This window comes from Mauremys mutica, chromosome 20 (assembly GCF_020497125.1).
Source record: "Mauremys mutica isolate MM-2020 ecotype Southern chromosome 20, ASM2049712v1, whole genome shotgun sequence".
In the NCBI taxonomy this organism is placed as follows: Eukaryota; Metazoa; Chordata; order Testudines; family Geoemydidae; genus Mauremys; species Mauremys mutica.
The window spans coordinates 2,593,406-2,610,296 of NC_059091.1; the positions used below are offsets into that span (position 1 = coordinate 2,593,406).

A 16,891-nucleotide genomic window follows, 5' to 3' on the forward strand; every position below is an offset into this window, starting at 1 on the left:
CCCCTTCGGCAAGGCAGGGCGGGCCCCAGGCACGGAGGGGGCAGCGGCTGCCCTGTTAACCGGGGGAACTCACTGCAGCAGGACAGAGCCTGGTGCCCTCTCTCTGTGCCGGGGCAAAGGGCTGGACTGGCTGCCAGCCACTCCCTGACGCCAGCAGCCCCCGGACACCAGCAGCAGGTTGGACACATTTATTTGGAAGGGAACGTTGTGCGGTCGGCCCAGGCCCTGCGCCCAGCCAGAGGGGAGCGGGCGGCCCCAGGGAAAGGAGGGGGCTGGAAGCCTGCAGCGGGTGAAGCCAGCGGACACCGGACGGCAGCAGGGCCCCTCACTGCTGGGGGATCTTGGCAGCTTCGGCCTTGATGAGGGCGATCAGGTCCTGGTTGATGAGGAAGACGAAGCGCAGGCTGGCGATCTGCAGGGGAGAGGGAGGTCAGCGCGGGCAGGGCCCAGGCGTGGCCCAGCTGAGCTCGGGGGGGCCCCCGCAGCGCCACCACCAGGGCTCCCTGGAGCACCTAGTCAGGGGCGTCCGACCCCGGGGCCGCAGGGTCTGTCCCCCCCCAGCGAGCGGCTGGAAGGCCAATCCCCCCCCCCCACACGCAGCGGGCCAGGCGCTCACCTCCACCACCGAGTTGTTGTTGAGCTTGCACTTGCTGGCGCCCAGCACGGGGCGCCCGTCCACGTAGATGGGGCGCCGGCCCTCGTTCGCGATGAAGAAATCCCCGTTGTTCTTCAGCTTGATGACGCCTGCAAGGCGCAGCGGGGGGGCGGTGAGGGGGGCACGGCCCAGCTACCAGGCAGGGGGTCGCCCGTATCCCACCGGCGGAGCCCCACACCCAGCAGTGCCATCCTGGAGCCCACAGCCTGCGGCCATGGGGGTTAGCCCCGCCCCTGGTGTTCACGGCCCCGCCCCTCCATGGACAGACCTCTCAGCCCCGCCCCTGGTGTTCACGGCCCCGCCCCTCCATGGACAGACCTCTCAGCCCCGCCCCTGGTGTTCACGGCCCCGCCCCTCCGTGGACAGACCTCTCAGCCCCGCCCCCGATGAGTGTGTCAGCCCCGACCCAATGGGTGTGTTGGCCCCGCCCCTTCGTGGACAGATCTATCAGCCCCACCCCTGATGGGCATGTCGGCCCCACCCCTCCATGGACATCCATCAGCCCCGCCCCCAATGGGTGTGTCAGTCCCGCCCCTCCATGCACAGCTCTATCAGCCCCACCCCTGACAGGCATGTCAGCCCCGCCCCTCCATGGACAGAGCTGTCGGCCCCGCCCCCGATGGGCGTGTCGGCCCCGCCCCACCCCTGTACCTTGCTTGCGGGAGATTTTCCAAGCGGGTCCCTCCAGCGCCAAGTCCACGTCGATCTGATTGTCCTTCGTGGCTCTGCCCAGTGTGATCTGCGGGGAGGGCAGGCGGGCTGTTAGCGAGGTGCCCCCCACCCCCCGCGTGCTCCCCCAGGGCGGCTCTAAGCACCAGCCAGTCCAGCCCCCAGTGAGTCCCTGCTGCTCCGCCCACAAGCGCAGCCCCCCACCCATGTGCACGAGCAGGCTCGGAGCCTGCACCACGGCCCCCCCGGGGGCCCGCATCTTGGGGCGTCTAGCCAGGAACCCCCTGCCCCGGCCGAGCCGGGCGACCAGGACTCACCTCCCGGGAGCGCATGAGGTAACGCACCATCCTCCCCCGCAGCACAGCCAGCGTCTGGTTGTCAAAGTCCGGGGAGCTCATTCCTGGGCGAGGGAGGGGAGAGATCAGACACTCACCCCCCCCAGGTCACACTGAGAACCACCCCCACCTCCCCCTCCCAGGGTCACAGGGAGAACCCCCCCACCTCCCCCCCGGGTCACACCGAGAACCCCCCATCCCCCCCTGGGTCCCATGGAGAACTCCCCCACCTCCCCCCAAGGTCCCAAGAACCCCACCACCTCCCCCCCGAGTCACAGGGAGAACCCCCCATCTTCCCCCCTGGGTCGCACGGAGAACCACCCCCACCTCCCCCTACGGGCCCTGGCTGGAGAGACCCCTCCCATCCCCCCCACTGGGTCCCATGGAGAACCCCCCCACCTCCCCCCCAGGTCACAAGAACCCCACCACCTCCCCCCCGAGTCACAGGGAGAACCCCCCATCTTCCCCCCTGGGTCGCACGGAGAACCACCCCCACCTCCCCCTACGGGCCCTGGCTGGAGAGAGCCCTCCCATCCTCCCCAGCATCAGGAGTCCCAGGGAACCCTGCAGCCTGGATGTCAGCTCACGGCCCTAGGGGACGCTGGGACTTTGTCCCACACCCTGAGCTCAGCAATGGCTCAGCCCCCCCCCCCCCCCCCCAGCCAGCAAAGCCCCCCCGCGGCTCTCACCCGTGATGCTGTCCACCAGCACCTGCCACTTGTGGAGCTCCTGCTCCAGCTGACGGATCTCCCGCTTCTGGCGCCTGTCGGCCACGGTCAGTTCTGCGAGGAGGGAAGTGCAGGGGGCAGCTTGGGCCAGCCCAGGCACCTGGCACAGGCCCTACGAGGGGGACGGGGCCCTGGAGAGAAAGGGCTGGCTCGGAGAAGGTGATATGCAGCCTCTCTCCTCCAGGGGGCGCTGGCTCCCACCTGGCCTGAGGGCAGGGATTCGGGGGGCGGGGAATGGGGCCTGTCCCCTCCAGGGGGCACCGGCTCTGATCCGGCCCCAGGGCGGGGGACTGGCTGGCTCGGGGGGGGGGGGGAATGGGGCTGGGGCCTGTCCCCTCCAGGGGGCACCGGCTCTGATCCGGCCCCAGGGCGGGGGACTGGCTGGCTTGGGGGGGGGGGGGGGAATGGGGCTGGGGCCTGTCCCCTCCAGGGGGCACCGGCTCTGATCCGGCCCCAGGGCGGGGGACTGGCTGGCTCGGGGGGGGGAATGGGGCTGGGGCCTGTCCCCTCCAGGGGGCGCTGACCCAGGGTCAGGGCAGAAGGGCTGGATGGGGCTGTAGCGACGGGTCCGAGGCACAGCCCTAACCAAACCTGCCAGGGGCCGGGTATCCCCCCCCGCACGAGCCCCTCGGCTCCCCTACCCAGCGCCCTGGGGCAGGGAGCGGAGCGAAGGCCCCGCCAGACTCACCATGCTCCAGCACCTCGTCCCGCACGTCCCTGCGGGGAAGGGACAGGGGAGGGGTCAGGTAACTGCCCTCGTACCCACACCCACGGGATGCCGCACAGGCCGGATCCCCAACACGCCAGCCCCTGGACCCAGCCCCAGCACGGGCCCTCTGCGGCCACCTGCTGCCATGTCTGCCCCGCAGGGCCCCAGGGGCAGCCGGGCCTGCTTGGCACCGGGCCGCGGGCCGAGCTGCAGCCAGCCAGGAAGCACCAGGCAGCGGCTGGTGCGGGTCGGCCTGGGTGGCACCAGGCTGCCCAGGGGGTCTGGCCCTGGCGGGAAGGAGCCCCCCCGCGGACACTCACTTCAGCTTGCTGTCGTCGATCATGTCCTCCGCGTCCGAGAAGTTCAGCACCTGGTCCCCCTTGGGGAGCGGCTGCACTGAACGGGAGCAGAGGGCGGGGGGGGGTTAGTACAGTCGTGGCAGCCCCCTGCTCTGGGGCCGGGCGGGGCAGCCGCAGGGAGGGGGGCAGGCGGGGGGCCGGGCCGGGCCCTACCTGTCTGGTCGTCCAGGAGGTAGTACTGCTTCAGGAGCTGCCAGTAGAGCTGCAGGGCCTTGGCCGTGCGCGCCGGGTAGAACGCCTCGGGGTGCTTCTGCAGCAGGCCCTGGAAGGTGTCCAGCGTGGGCTGGCTGGTCTGCGGGAGACGGGGCAGGGCAGCTCCCATTAACCACGGCTGGACCCCAAGCCGGCAGGGGGAGCCTGGGGGTTCGAGGCCAAGGCCCGGGGACATGCCAGGGCTCGGCCCGGGGTACCGCTCGGGGGGCTCCGCTGGGCAGGGCCATGGGGGCGGGGCCGGGGGCATGGCCTGGCGACTCTCCCAACGCTTTCCTATGGCATCGACCCCTTGGGATTTCTGTGCGGGCAGCACCCAGAGCTGGGGCGCGAGCGCTGGGCAATCGGGGTGTCTGTGCTGCGGGCGAGGAGCCAGGAACCACCCAGGCCAGGCCAGTGCAGCTCCCACACGATGGGGCTCCCTGGGGGGCACTGGAACCGTTTGGCTGCAGGGCGCTTTGGCAAAGGACACCCGGCAGGATGCTCTGCAGAGACGACCCTTCCTCCCCCGGGCAGAGGGAGCCGAGCGCCTCCCGGGTCCCGACTCTCGCCCCCAGCTGGCAGGGAGGGGACTCCGGGGTCCCTTGTTAATTCCCTTTTGCCAGGAGCATGAGTCCGGGTGTCACCGCGCCCTGCGCACAGGGAGAGCCGAGCGGGTACCGGCTGCTCGGGCTGTTCCGATCCCACCTGGCCCAGCGTCCGGGTGTCACCGCGCCCTGCGCACAGGGAGAGCCGAGCGGGTACCGGCTGCCCGGGCTGTTCCGATCCTAGCTGGCCCAGCGTCCGGGTGTCACCGCGCCCTGCGCACAGGGAGGGCCGAGCGGGTACCGGCTGCCCGGGCTGTTCCGATCCCACCTGGCCCAGCGTCCGGGTGTCAACACGCCCTGCGCACAGGGAGGGCCGAGCAAGTACCGGCTGCCCGGGCTGTTCCGATCCCACCTGGCCCAGCATCCGGGTGTCACCACGCCCTGCGCACAGGGAGGGCCGAGCGGGTACTGGCTGCCCGGGCTGTTCTGAACCCACCTGGCCCAGCGTCCGGGTGTCACCGCGCCCTGTGCACAGGGAGGGCCGAGCGGGTACTGGCTGCCCGGGCTGTTCCGATCCCACCTGGCCCAGTGTCCGGGTGTCACCGCGCCCTGTGCACAGGGAGGGCCGAGCGGGTACTGGCTGCCCGGGCTGTTCTGAACCCAGCTGGCCCAGCGTCCGGGTGTCACCGCGGCCTGCGCACAGGGAGGGCCGAGCGGGTACCGGCTGCCCGGGCTGTTCCGATCCCACCTGGCCCAGCGTCCGGGTGTCACCACGCCCTTCGCACAGGGAGGGCCCAGCGGGTACCGGCTGCCCGGGCTGTTCTGAACCCACCTGGCCCAGCGTCCGGGTGTCACCGCGCCCTGCGCACGGGGAAGGCTGAGCCTTACCGATCCCACCTTGCTCAGCAGTTGCTCCTCGGCTTTGCTGAACAGCACCTTGCTCTGGATGGCTGTGATGGCTTCGGGGTGCAGCTGTCGCATGGCCTGACAGGCCAGCCTGGGGAGGGGACGGGACCACGTCAGCTACCGACTCAGATTTCATGTCTCTGATGCCAAGCAAAGGGAGGGGCTCTTCCCCTCGGACTCACTGCTCCCCAGAGCCGCAGCGGGGGGGGCTGTGACGTTAGGAGTGTGATATAATAGCTCATTGACAGGGGCCAGGGCCAGAGTTAATTAACTCACACACCCACCTGACCCATGGCCAAAAGCTAGGAAGGTATGGAAGTGAGCAGAGCTTTGAAATGCAGCCGGCGTTGTTAGAGGTAGAAGGGGAGGTGTCTGCTCAGGGCTTGGGATGTCAGCAAACAAGCCTTGTCTATTGCTACAGCTCTGATTCGAAGATCAACAAAGGAATATTGACATGTAGGAAGACACTTGAGTGAAATCGTATCATTGTCTCTGTGTCTCTGTGAAGGTTGTGGTAACCTGGGTCTGAACTGTTAATGGGTAAATTCCCCTTGGCTAATTGCCAGGATGTTTGGGAGAAGGAGTGAAGCCGATTGTTTTCTCAGGCCAAGAGGCTGCTGGAAATGTATAAAAACCCTGGGACACGATCCTGCTTCATCTCAGATCCGCTTTGGGTTTCAAGAGGGGGAAACCTTAAGCCACAAGGACTGAGATCCCCAGTCACTGACTGGAGTCACCCTGAATATGGACATTGGACTATAACCTATTGTCTATTTCTAAAAGGACTTTTGGCAACTACAAGCTCATCTCTGCTGTGTACCTGAACCTCAGGAATTGAATTCAAGTCTGTCTGTAGACTGATCTTTTAACCAACTCTCGCTCTCTTTTCTTTTTTAATAAATTTCAGTTTAGTTAACAAGACTTGACCATAGCGTGTATTTTGGGTAAGATCTAGGTTATAATTGGACCTGGGTATGTGGCTGATCCTTTGGGACTGGAAGACCCTTTTCTTTTATATGATGAGATAAGATTTTCAGTAATCATCATCCTATCTGACATGTGTGTCTGGACAGAGGCCTGAGGCTGGGCACTTTAAGGGAACTGCATTGATTGGACTTCTGAGTAACCAGTGAGGTACCCCAGAAGCTGGTTGGGAAATCTAAGGACTGGCAGCTCCACCAGCGTTTGGGGTTTGTCTGCCCCGGTCTGTTTGCAGTTCACCCTGATTGAGTGACCTCGGCTGGCTCCCACAGGCAGCACCGTCACAGAGGGGTGGGGGACTCCTCACACCACTCCCCAGCCACCCCTGTGGGCGAGTGACCAGCCGTGCCTGGAGCAGCAGGGCCCAGCCCCCCCCGTGGCCTGGCACTCACTTGGAGATGACCGGGTCGTAGAGCAGCGCGTACCACCTCTCCTGGATCTCCCGCAGGGTGAAGCGGCAGCTGAACTTCACGCCCAGGTGGACCGAGGTCAGGTCGTTGGTCTGCAGGGGCCCAAGAGAGGCCAGACTCAGGGCTGTCCCTCCCACCCATAGCGCAGCCAGAGGGGCCCTGACGGCCATGGTCACGGAAACAGCCACCACGGGCAACACTTCCCAGCCTCAGGCACCAGAGCGAGGGCTGAGCTGAGGGGTCTGGGAGGCAGCCAGGGCTGGGCTTTAGGACACTGGGCCTAGCACCCCAGGTCTTGGTACAAGGTGCTGGGCAGGTGGCCAGACCTTGACAGAACAGCCCCCCAGCACCACGGGCCCCACACCAGGAGCTCTGCTGACCTCCCACTCCCTGCTGGGACCTGTCCCACGCACGCCAGCCTGGCCGGGCCCTGCTGAGCAGGATGGCAGCGTTACCTGCAGCACGGCATTGATGAGCAGCAGGTCATCCGCAGGCTTCCAGCGGCCCAAGTCCTTCGTCACCTGCAGGGGCTGTTTGCTTTTCTTCATCCGCTTGGGGAGGCTGGGGTTCGGGACCGGGCTCGGGGTGACGGGTGCAGAGACGGATTTGGAGACCTGCACGAGCCGGGAATGGAGCTCAAAGTGCCCTTGTGTCTGGCCAGCGGGGCCCACTGCTGGAGGCCACGATGGGCGGACGGGGGCTGCACATCACACCTAGCCAGCCCTCACCCCGGGGGCAGCACGTGGCCCCGGCTCCTGAGCAGGACATGCCCAGGGAACGCAGGTGTTTGAGCGCCGACGACACTTAACGCTTCCCCGCCCAAAGCCCAGCCAGGGCCGGAGCCAGGACGCGAACTGGCTGCAGGCAGCGAATGAAACTAACTGGCTCTGGCTCCACCGCCCCCCAGCAGAGGAACCAGGCCCCACAGGGGAGAACAGGAGCTACCGGAGGCTCTGCCCGGCAAGTCACGGCATGGCAGGAAAGGCTGCTGACTGCCATGGTGATGGTGTCCCTTTGGCATGGTCGCTGAGGGGCTCTGTGGCTCCCAAGTTCTGTCCCAAGCTGGCTGCAGGAGCCTCCCACCCTGTGCCCTTTCAAGTCCTGCCAGGGGGAGGTGTCTCTGCTGAGCCAGGCGTGTCTGTTCTTCCCCCCAGGGAGCTGCAGGATCTAGTGGCTGATGGCTCTCTCTGTTCCCCCCCCCAGGGATAAAGCCACCCAAGCTCTCCATGCTCAGGCTTCAGGGCTGGTCTCCCGCCAGAGGTCAGGAAGAACCCCCCTCCCCGCAGCATAGTGTCTCCTCCCCGACACACCCAGCCTTAGGCGCTGTCAGAGAAGAGGGACTAGGGCCCTGCTCCGGATCGGACAGGGCACCAGGCCCCGCAGGGCGCTGCCCACCCTCCTGCCCCCCTCACCTTCTTCTTCTCGCTGGAGGAGGGTTCGCTGCCCGAGCAGCGGCCGGGCTCCACCCCACTGGGCCCCTTGGCCCGGCTGGACGACTTGGCGAGGCTGCTCTCTACCAGCTCATCATCGAACTTCTTCCTCTTGATGAACCTAGTGGGACAATCGCAGGCCCCAGGTGAGGCCCCTCCGCCCACGTGCGGGTGCCGGACCCCCTGCACACCTGGCTACCTGGAGCCAGCTTCCCACCCCCAAACAGCTGCAAGCTGGGTGTGGGGCGCCCTCTGGTGGCTCCGAGTCCAACCATCACTGCAGCCGAGGCGTTTCCCTGGTTGCAGCCGGTGAGCCGGGCTCCAGGCCTGATGCTGCTTTACAGGAATGGTGTTGAGTTAGCAGCACCTGGTTCATCACAGGACATCAGGGAGCCCCAAGTCCCACCTTCCCATCCCCCTCTCTGGGACGGCACTGGACTAATCCATCCTTACCGCCAGAGGGGGGCCCTGCACCCCCTCCTCATTGCCCTTGGCCCTCCCTGGGTACCTGGAGGAGCTCCGCCGTTTGGGGATGGTGCCCGAGACCTGTGACGAGCTCCTTTTCTGTCCCGCCAGCGACTCCTCGTCTTCAGAGCGGCTCGCCGTGCCTGACGCCATCAGTCCGGAGTCCAGCACGTCTGCACGGGGACAGAGGGGACAGAGCCTCACCCCCTCACATCAAAGGAATCAGACGCCGGGCATCACACTGCACTCGGCCACAGAGAACCTGCGCTCCCCTGCGCCAGCCTGCCCAATGCCAGGGAGCAGGTGGCTGTGGGCAAACCTTACGTTCTATGGCAGAACGCCCTAGAGACCCCAGAATGCAAACCTCCCCACAGCTCCAGAGAGGGAGACCCCCACATCAGGACTGCAGCGCGTGGAGCTGATATAGAGATCACGTGACATTCCACTCAAATGCAGCCAACTCTGCAGAGGAACGTGGTGCTGGATAACAGCTCACAGCAACACTGCACAGCGATTTATCACCCAAAGACTCCAGTCAGGGCCCCGCCGGACTGGGCCCTGGACACACAGACCCTGCCCGGCAGATCTCGCGATCCAGGCCAGGAAGCGACAGAGGCGCCCAGACCCCAGTGGAACTGCAGGAGACGTTGTCGGCAAAGCAGAAGTAACTCACAGACTGGAGCTGGGCCAGGACGCCAGGGGAACTTGGGTTCACGGCTCCTCTGAATGACAACGCAGCACCTCCACCCCCGCCTGACCTGAGCGCCGTGAGGAGACCCCCGGCCCTGAGGGGGGAAGGGGCTCCCCAGGGTGGGCCCAGGCGGGCACGTAGGAGTCAAGGGGCTGCGGTACCCTGAGCCCTGCCACACGCTGCGCCGGGGCCGCTGCGGACGCCGAGCAGGTGGGGGCGGATTTCGCCAGCCGCCCCCACGGAGCCCGCAGGGCGCAGAGACCCCCAGCACGGGGCCGGCTCTGCAGCGCCAGGCTGGGTTGCTATGGAGACCCCCCAAGGGATAGACCCCTCCCCCCAGTCCCAGTCACGGGTAGGGAAACTGAGGCACGATGAGACGAGTCGCTCGCCCCCCTCCCCCGATCGCGCATGGAGTCAGCAGCTGCGGGGGAACCCAGGCGTCCTGGCTGGGCCTGGGGGGAGGGGTCTCTCCCTGGGGGGGTGTCTCCATAGCAACCCCATCCCCTCCCTGACACGGATCAGGCGCATGCGCGCTGGGACATTGAGCCTGACTCCCCGCTCCAGGCCGCGCATGCGCAATCACCCCGCCGGCCAGACGCCCTCTCACCGGGACGCGGTGGCCCCGCGGCCTCACCATTCCCCGGTGCGGCGGCTCCGTCTGCTCCGCGGTGGCGTCCGTCTGGCAGGAGCCTCCATCCACAGAGGAGGCGCACTTCCGGAAGAGTTCGCTAACTTCCGGGGGCCTGAGCGGAAGAGAGCGACTGCTTCCGGTTCAAACTGCGTGACCCTGCCTGTGGGCGCCGCCATCGCGCTTCTGGCGGCTGAATGGGCGGCGCCATCTTGGTGAAGGGGGCGACCATGGCCTGTCCTGCGCCCACTCTTTGGCTACCAGGGAATGGGGCCACCCCCACCCCTGGCACCAGCTCAGCGGACAGGCCGCAACATAGGGCACCCTGTTGCCATGGCAGCGCACACCCCACCCACATGGCAACAGGGGCTGTGCCCCGGCGACGGGCGCTGAAGCTCATCGCCATAGCAATGGGGCACCCAATCCCATCAGCCTCGCTCCCGTTGCCATGGCAGGCTCAGCATCCCCCTGCCCACCCCAGCGCAGCAGCCGTCAGCAGGCGCTGCCCCGAGCCCCCGCCCACCCCGCAGGGCGCTTGGACATCACCCATCAGTCAACAGGCACGAGCCCCTGCTGTGCTACCCGGCCCGGCGTGTCACAGACGTGCCCACGGCCAGCCGGGAGCCGCTGCCCAGACAGACGGACGGACAGGCCCTTCCCTGGCCTTACTGTGACCCCCCCACAATCACACGCGCCCCAGGGCACCAGAGAACCCAGGAGTCCTGACGTCCAGCCTCCTCTCTGCTGCAGCATGCTGCCTCTTCCAGCCGGGAGCTGCTGCACAGACAGACGGACGGACAGGCCCTTCCCTGGCCTTACTGTGACCCCCCCACAATCACACGCGCCCCAGGTCACCAGAGAACCCAGGAGTCCTGACGTCCAGCATCCTCTCTGCTGCAGCATGCTGCCTCTTCCAGCCGGGAGCCGCTGCACAGACAGACGGACGGACAGGCCCTTCCCTGGCCTTACTGTGACCCCCCACAATCACACGGGCCCCAGGTCACCAGAGAACCCAGGAGTCCTGAGCCCCAGCCTCCTCTCTGCTGCAGCATGCTGCCTCTTCCAGCCGGGAGCCGCTGCACAGACGGACAGGCCCTTCCCTGGCCTTACTGTGACCCCCCACAATCACACGCGCCCCAGGTCACCAGAGAACCCAGGAGTCCTGACGTCCAGCCTCCTCTCTGCTGCAGCATGCTGCCTCTTCCAGCCGGGAGCCGCTGCACAGACGGACAGGCCCTTCCCTGGCCTTACTGTGACCCCCCACAATCACACGCGCCCCAGGTCACCAGAGAACCCAGGAGTCCTGACGTCCAGCCTCCTCTCTGCTGCAGCATGCTGCCTCTTCCAGCCGGGAGCCGCTGCACAGACAGACGGACGGACAGGCCCTTCCCTGGCCTTACTGTGACCCCCCACAATCACACGTGCCCCAGGTCACCAGAGAACCCAGGAGTCCTGAGCCCCAGCCTTCTCTCTGCTGCAGCATGCTGCCTCTTCCAGGCCTGACCTCAATTCCCACCCCTCCAGCCACACTCCTGGGACACCTTAACCCCCATGGGGGCTTCCCAGGGGCCTTTGGCTGCTAGCCAGGTTACGGTGATCTAGGGGGATGGGCTAGAACCTCTTGGGGACCTGCCTGGCCCTACACTTCTGTGATCCGACCTCCCCGCCGCTCTCCCTGATTAGGATGACAAGCCTCCCACCTCTTTCCTGCCCCAGGACACCCCGATCCTGTTTCCTCAGGGTGCAGCGCGAGCTGAAACCTGGGCCTGAGCCAGCCCCTCTCCCAGCCGCTGATGGCTCAGCAGTGGCCAGGGCTCCATTAGAATCAGTTAAGAACTTTTTAACTTCTGGGCGGATGCTGAATAATTGAGGCGAGGCCCCAGCAGCGGCACGGCCAGTTGTTAGTGTGCAGGGAGATGGTGGAGCAGCCGCGATCCCTCCTCCGCAGTGTCTCGGACATGCCGATGGAGCCGAGCTGCGGAGCACAGGCAGCTCCGAGAGTCTCTACGCAGCGCTCCTGCCGCCTGTTGGACATGGCTGCCGCCTCCGCCAAGGGTAGGTGGTGTGCCAGGCTTGTGAGTGGGGCTGGGGAGCCGTGTCCACCTCCCTGGGTGACTCAAGCGATAGGGACAGAACCTGGGAGCTGCATGGAACCAAGGGCTTTGTGCATCCCATAATATGCCCCCCCTTTCACTGCAAAGAACCCTATACGCCTGGTCCCACCGAAATGCAGCCACCTCTGGGGAGGAGGGAGCATGCTGGAGAGACAGGCAGGGGCAGGCAGGATCCCCAGGGGGCTGGAGCAGATGGGAGCTGGGCTGGGTCATTGGGGACCAAGGGCCCCTGGGTGAGACAAGCGTAGTGGGTCTTGGAGAGGGGGATGGACGTCCGTGTCCCCCAAAGCACCAGCTGTGAACCGGAGCCCTGGGCTGGCAGCCCCAGCTGAGTGCCAGGGAGACCACCCCAGCCCGGGCCCCCAGGGCAGGGCAAAGGACAGAGGGGAGCTTCCACTGCAATCCCACCCCCACCGTGTAAGGACCCCGCTGGCGCCTGCGGCTATCATGGTGGAGGGGCTGGCGGCGGGGGAAGGGGCCATGGGACAAGCAGCATCAGGGTGAGCTCCCCCCCCCGGGCCATAAAGGGTTAATAATGCCCGTGGGGGGGTGGGGCGTGGGGCAGGTCACTGAGAGCGACCTGGGGGCACCGGGCTGGGGGGCAGTGCTCTAGGGCAGCCAAGGGCCTGGCAGTGCTCCACACCTACTCTGGCTGTTCAGCCAGGTGAGCGCCAGCCACGCCGAGGGGCACCCGGCCTGGCACAGGTGCCAACGGGGCAGGGAGGGGAGGGGGGAGTGGCTGGGGGCAGCTGATGGAGCTGCCTGGCAGGGCCCCTGGGCTGAGACTGGCCCGCTGGGGAAGTGGGCCCCATTCCTTGCCCCCCAAGCCAGCACCCCCTTGAGGGGAAAGACCCGGGGCCCATAAACTCCCTCTCCCGGGGCTGCAGGAGATCCGCGACCCCGAGACCCTGGAGCGGCTCTTCAGGGACCTGGACCCCAAGGGCGACCTCTGGCTCCACTTCCAGGAATGCGCCACGCTGGTCGCCATGGTGACCGCCTGTTGGGGGGGGGGCCCTTGTGGGGCAAAGCGCGGTGGAGGGGGGGCAGGCACGGGCGATACGCCATTGTTCTCCCAACAGTGTCCCTTTAATAACAATAAACAGAGCCCCTCAGCCGGACCATGGAGGGGCCTGCTGGGAGAAAAGCAGGGTCACTGCACAAGGGGGCGAATACACTGCACAAAGGGGCGGAGTCACTGCGCAAGGGGGCGGAGTCAGCCCCCTGTACTTTGCTTTACCACCTGAACCAGGCTGGGGCTCCGTGGGGCTGGGATCCCCCGGAGCAGCGGGGTTGGACAGACTTGAGCAGCTCCGGCCCCAGCCTGTCCTGGGGGCAGGTCCCACATCTCCAGTCCGGAGTCCGGCAGCCGCCTCTCCTGCCGCAGCCGCCTGGCAGAGCAGCCCCCGGCCACCGCGCCGGAGTCACCCCGACTCTGCGTGCTCCCCAGAGACCCCCCCCACCCCGAGGTCTGAGCCAGCGCCGGCCAGTGGGATCCCGTGTGGGTCGGCGGGCGCCTAGCCCAAGATGGGCACGTGGCTGTCGCTGCCCTCGCTCCAGTTCGTCACCCACTCCTTCTTCTGGATGGTGCCCGTCTTCTCCTCGCGGCAGAGCTGGCGCTCCTCCCGCGGGATCCTGATGGCGTGGTACTGCGGCACCGCGGCCTGCTGGTGCCGGGGGCGCTCGAAGAAGCCCACCTGGAAAGAGGCCAGAGAAACGGAGTCAGCGCCCGGCCCCTGGCAGAGCCCAGATGCCGCCGCCCCACGGGGGCCCCCCTGGCAGACGGAGGCTGCATTTGGCTGGAGCAGGGGCGCCCCCAAGTGGCTGGCGCGTGCATCAAAGGCGGCGATGGGAAGCCAAGGCCAGAGACAGCGTCACCTCCCCTGCAGGTCTGCGCCAGGCTGATCCCCACGCGTCAGGGACGGGCCCAGCTCATTCTACGCCCTTGGCAACGCCCCTGCCCGACGGCCGCGGGTCGGGGCACATGGCACACTCACCAGTGGCACCTGCCCCGGCCCACCCAGGCGCTGGCCTGGCACCCGCAGGCACACTCACCTGGCACCCGCAGGCACACTCACCAGCGGCACCCGCCCCGGCACACCCAGGCACTGGCCTGGCACCCGCAGGCACACTCACCAGCGGCAACCGCCCCGGCACACCCAGGCGCTGGCCTGGCACCCGCAGGCACACTCACCAGCGGCACCCGCCCCGGCACACCCAGGCGCTGGCCTGGCACCCGCAGGCACACTCACCAGCGGCAACCGCCCCGGCACACCCAGGCGCTGGCCTGGCACCCGCAGGCACACTCACCAGCGGCACCCGCCCCGGCACACGCAGGCGCTGGCCTGGCACCCGCAGGCACACTCACCAGCGGCACCCGCCCCGGCACACGCAGGCGCTGGCCTGGCACCCGCAGGCACACTCACCAGCGGCACCCGCCCCGGCACACGCAGGCGCTGGCCTGGCACCCGCAGGCACACTCACCAGCAACACCCGCCCCGGCACACCCAGGCGCTGGCCTGGCACCCGCAGGCACACTCACCAGCGGCACCCGCCCCGGCACACCCAGGGGCTGGCCTGGCACCCGCAGGCACAGTCACCAGCGGCACCCGCCCCGGCACACCCAGGGGCTGGCCTGGCACCCGCAGGCACACTCACCAGCGGCACCCGCCCCGGCACACCCAGGCGCTGGCCTGGCACCCGCAGGCACACTCACCAGCGGCACCCGCCCCGGCACACCCAGGCGCTGGCCTGGCACCCGCAGGCACACTCACCAGCGGCACCCGCCCCGGCACACCCAGGCGCTGGCCTGGCACCCGCAGGCACACTCCCAGCGGCACCCGCCCCGGCACACCCAGGCGCTGGCCTGGCACCCGCAGGCACACTCACCAGCGGCACCCGCCCCGGCACACCCAGGCGCTGGCCTGGCACCCGCCCCGGCACACCCAGGCGCTGGCCTGGCACCCGCCCCGGCACACTCATCAGCGGCACCCGCCCCGGCACACCCAGGCGCTGGCCTGGCACCCGCAGGCACACTCACCAGCGGCACCCGCCCCGGCACACCCAGGCGCTGTCCTGGCAGACACCCTGCTCCCCCAACGGGCCTGGCACACCCGCACACTCATGCACTGTTGCTGCAGATGCTCTTGCACACCCGTGCATGCCCCTTGCCCTCCATAAACGAGGGGCGGGGCTGGCTGTTACCGCTAGGCCTCCCCGGCTTGTTTCTCCACCTCGGAGGGCTGCACGGCCAGCCGGGCCCGGTAATAGTTGGTGGCGTACGGGGCCGCTCGGCTGCTCCGCTGGAAGAAGCCGCACTGGGGAGGAAGTGAGGCCGAGGCGAGAGCATCAGGCCTGGGCCAGAGAGCCGGACCCAGGGGACGCCGGGTTACGCATGGGGCAGGAATTCCCGGGGGAGGGGGGGGCAGGGCTAGGTGCCGGGGGGGGGGCAGGGGAGCTGGAGGAGGCTGGGGAAGGGGAGTCCCTGCTTGGGGCTCACTCCCCCAGGGGGTGCATGGGGAGGGGGTGTTGCTGGAGCGGGAGGGGCACAATCCCTGGGGGCACATCTGCCCTGGAGCAGAGACCCCCCCTTCCAGGACCAGGGTAGCCGGGTCCCCCCTCCCCCCGGCTCTCACCTTCCACAGGACGGAGACCAGCAGCCCCAGCACCAGCACCCCGGCCAGCACCGCGATCAGGATGATCCACCAGGGGACGCCCCGGGCCACCACCGCGCTCGGGTCCAGGTAGACGGTGACGGGGATCTGGGGGGGGAAGGGATCAGCAGGATCAGGACCAGGAGGCGGGGCAGGGGGCGGGGCTGGGGGGAGCGGCCAATCCGGTACCTGCGTGGCAGCATCCTTCAGCACCAGGTTCTGGATGGTGGATTTGACGGTGATGTTGGCGCGGACCAGCAGTTCCACGGAGGTCACGGCCGGGTACTCCTGGGGGCAGGGAGATGGCTCAGCCTGGTGCCCACGCCCGGCCCCCCGCCCCGCCCCCAGCTGTCCCAGGCGGGGGCAGGATACTGCACCACTTCCTGTCCTAAGGCGCAGCCCAGCCCAGAGCTGGCTGCCCCGGCGCCGGCTCACCTCCAGGAAGGTGCTGTTCCACAGGCGCCCCCAGGCCGTGAGCACGGCCGAGCGCTCGAAGCTGTGGAGCGGGCACCGGAAGACGAGGCAGCGGGCGGTGCCCCGGGCGCAGTCCTGGAGGGGGAGAGAGCGGGTCAGCGGGCTCCAGGCAGGGAGGGGGGCGGGGGGGCGAGCCATGGGGCTCCAGGCTGCAGAGTGCTTCATGGTGTGCGGGGAGGAGAGATTCCCACCCCCCCAAACCCTCACCCCAGCCAGGGTCACCCCAGGGCCCCCCCACAGCCCCAGCCAGGATCTCCACCCCCCGGAGCCACTCACCAATGTGACGTTCCTCCTCTCAGCATGGGCACGGGGCCACCAGAGCCCCGTGCTGGGCACCTCCGGGCGCTCGGCCTCCCTCCTGCTCCTGTCCTGCCCGTGGCTCTCCTGGGGGCGGCAGGAGAGGGGTTAGGGCGGCTCCCTCCGTGTGCTGGGCCCCCCCAGCCCCTCTGTGATGCTGCAGCACGAGCTGTGCCCCCGGATGCCCCTTCCCCCCATGCCAGGCCCCTGTGGGGGCAAACAGCTGGGCACAGCTTAGGGCAGGGTCCCAATCCCCATAGCTCGATCCCTGCAGCGGGGGCTCCAGCCCCTCGTCCCCCCCGCCCCGAGACCTGAGAGCCAGAGACCCCCGAGCTGAGCAGCAGCCCCCAGCTCCCCGCCCCCCACGCCCCGTACCAGTGCCAGCCGCAGGGGGTTGGCTGCCGGGCTGCAGGCCACGCGCTGCCCGGGCCGGGCCGCCAGCTCCAGCCGCAGCGGGTAGAGCAGCCACTTGCCGTTGGCGAGCTCGTGGGGCCACAGGAGGTTGAGGAAGGCCGAGCCCAGGGTGTTGAGCGACTGGCCCCGGTTGGAGACCTGCGGGGGGGGAGACGCTCACCAGCCTGAGTCTGTGGGGCAGGGTCAAATTCCACCCCCCCCCCTCACCCAGATGGGGAAACCGAGGCACCAAAGGGGGA

The 16,891-nt window shown here is 67.9% G+C and overlaps 2 protein-coding genes across 7 annotated transcripts in view; both read right to left on the reverse strand.

Annotated features, from left to right (window-relative positions):
• Nucleotides 1–173: 173 nt before the first annotated feature.
• On the reverse strand, nucleotides 174–9,839 carry MCRS1 (microspherule protein 1). 2 transcript variants are annotated; one of them, XM_044995503.1, is made up of 14 exons: nucleotides 9,710–9,839; nucleotides 8,428–8,557; nucleotides 7,902–8,040; nucleotides 6,945–7,103; nucleotides 6,472–6,581; nucleotides 5,081–5,189; nucleotides 3,609–3,747; nucleotides 3,417–3,492; nucleotides 3,076–3,104; nucleotides 2,349–2,441; nucleotides 1,642–1,724; nucleotides 1,307–1,394; nucleotides 617–744; nucleotides 174–412 (listed from the first exon to the last, which is right to left on the reverse strand). In XM_044995503.1, exons 2-14 carry the CDS (start codon nucleotides 8,535–8,537, stop codon nucleotides 326–328), a joined length of 1,350 nt encoding a protein of 449 aa, XP_044851438.1. In that variant the 5' UTR covers nucleotides 8,538–8,557; nucleotides 9,710–9,839; the 3' UTR covers nucleotides 174–325. The 2 variants fall into 2 exon arrangements, with proteins under 2 accessions (XP_044851438.1, XP_044851439.1); XM_044995504.1 differs by having other exon boundaries at nucleotides 9,683–9,823.
• Nucleotides 6,635–16,891, reverse strand: part of ITGA7 (integrin subunit alpha 7) — a 33,128-nt gene continuing 22,871 nt past the window's right edge. For 3 of the 5 annotated variants that reach the window (XR_006574590.1, XR_006574593.1, XR_006574592.1), the window contains 7 exons: nucleotides 16,614–16,790; nucleotides 16,218–16,325; nucleotides 15,903–16,016; nucleotides 15,657–15,755; nucleotides 15,450–15,575; nucleotides 12,919–13,511; nucleotides 6,635–6,648 (listed from right to left, as the gene is read on the reverse strand). Coding sequence is in view for 1 of the 5 variants with exons in the window: in XM_044995445.1 (XP_044851380.1) it covers nucleotides 13,332–13,511; nucleotides 15,450–15,575; nucleotides 15,657–15,755; nucleotides 15,903–16,016; nucleotides 16,218–16,325; nucleotides 16,614–16,790 (804 nt within the window). In the remaining 4 variants the exon portion in view is untranslated. Of the gene's footprint in view, nucleotides 6,649–12,876; nucleotides 13,512–15,449; nucleotides 15,576–15,656; nucleotides 15,756–15,902; nucleotides 16,017–16,217; nucleotides 16,326–16,613; nucleotides 16,791–16,891 lie in introns of those variants that run through there. The other 2 variants (XR_006574591.1, XM_044995445.1) reach the window with 2 other exon arrangements.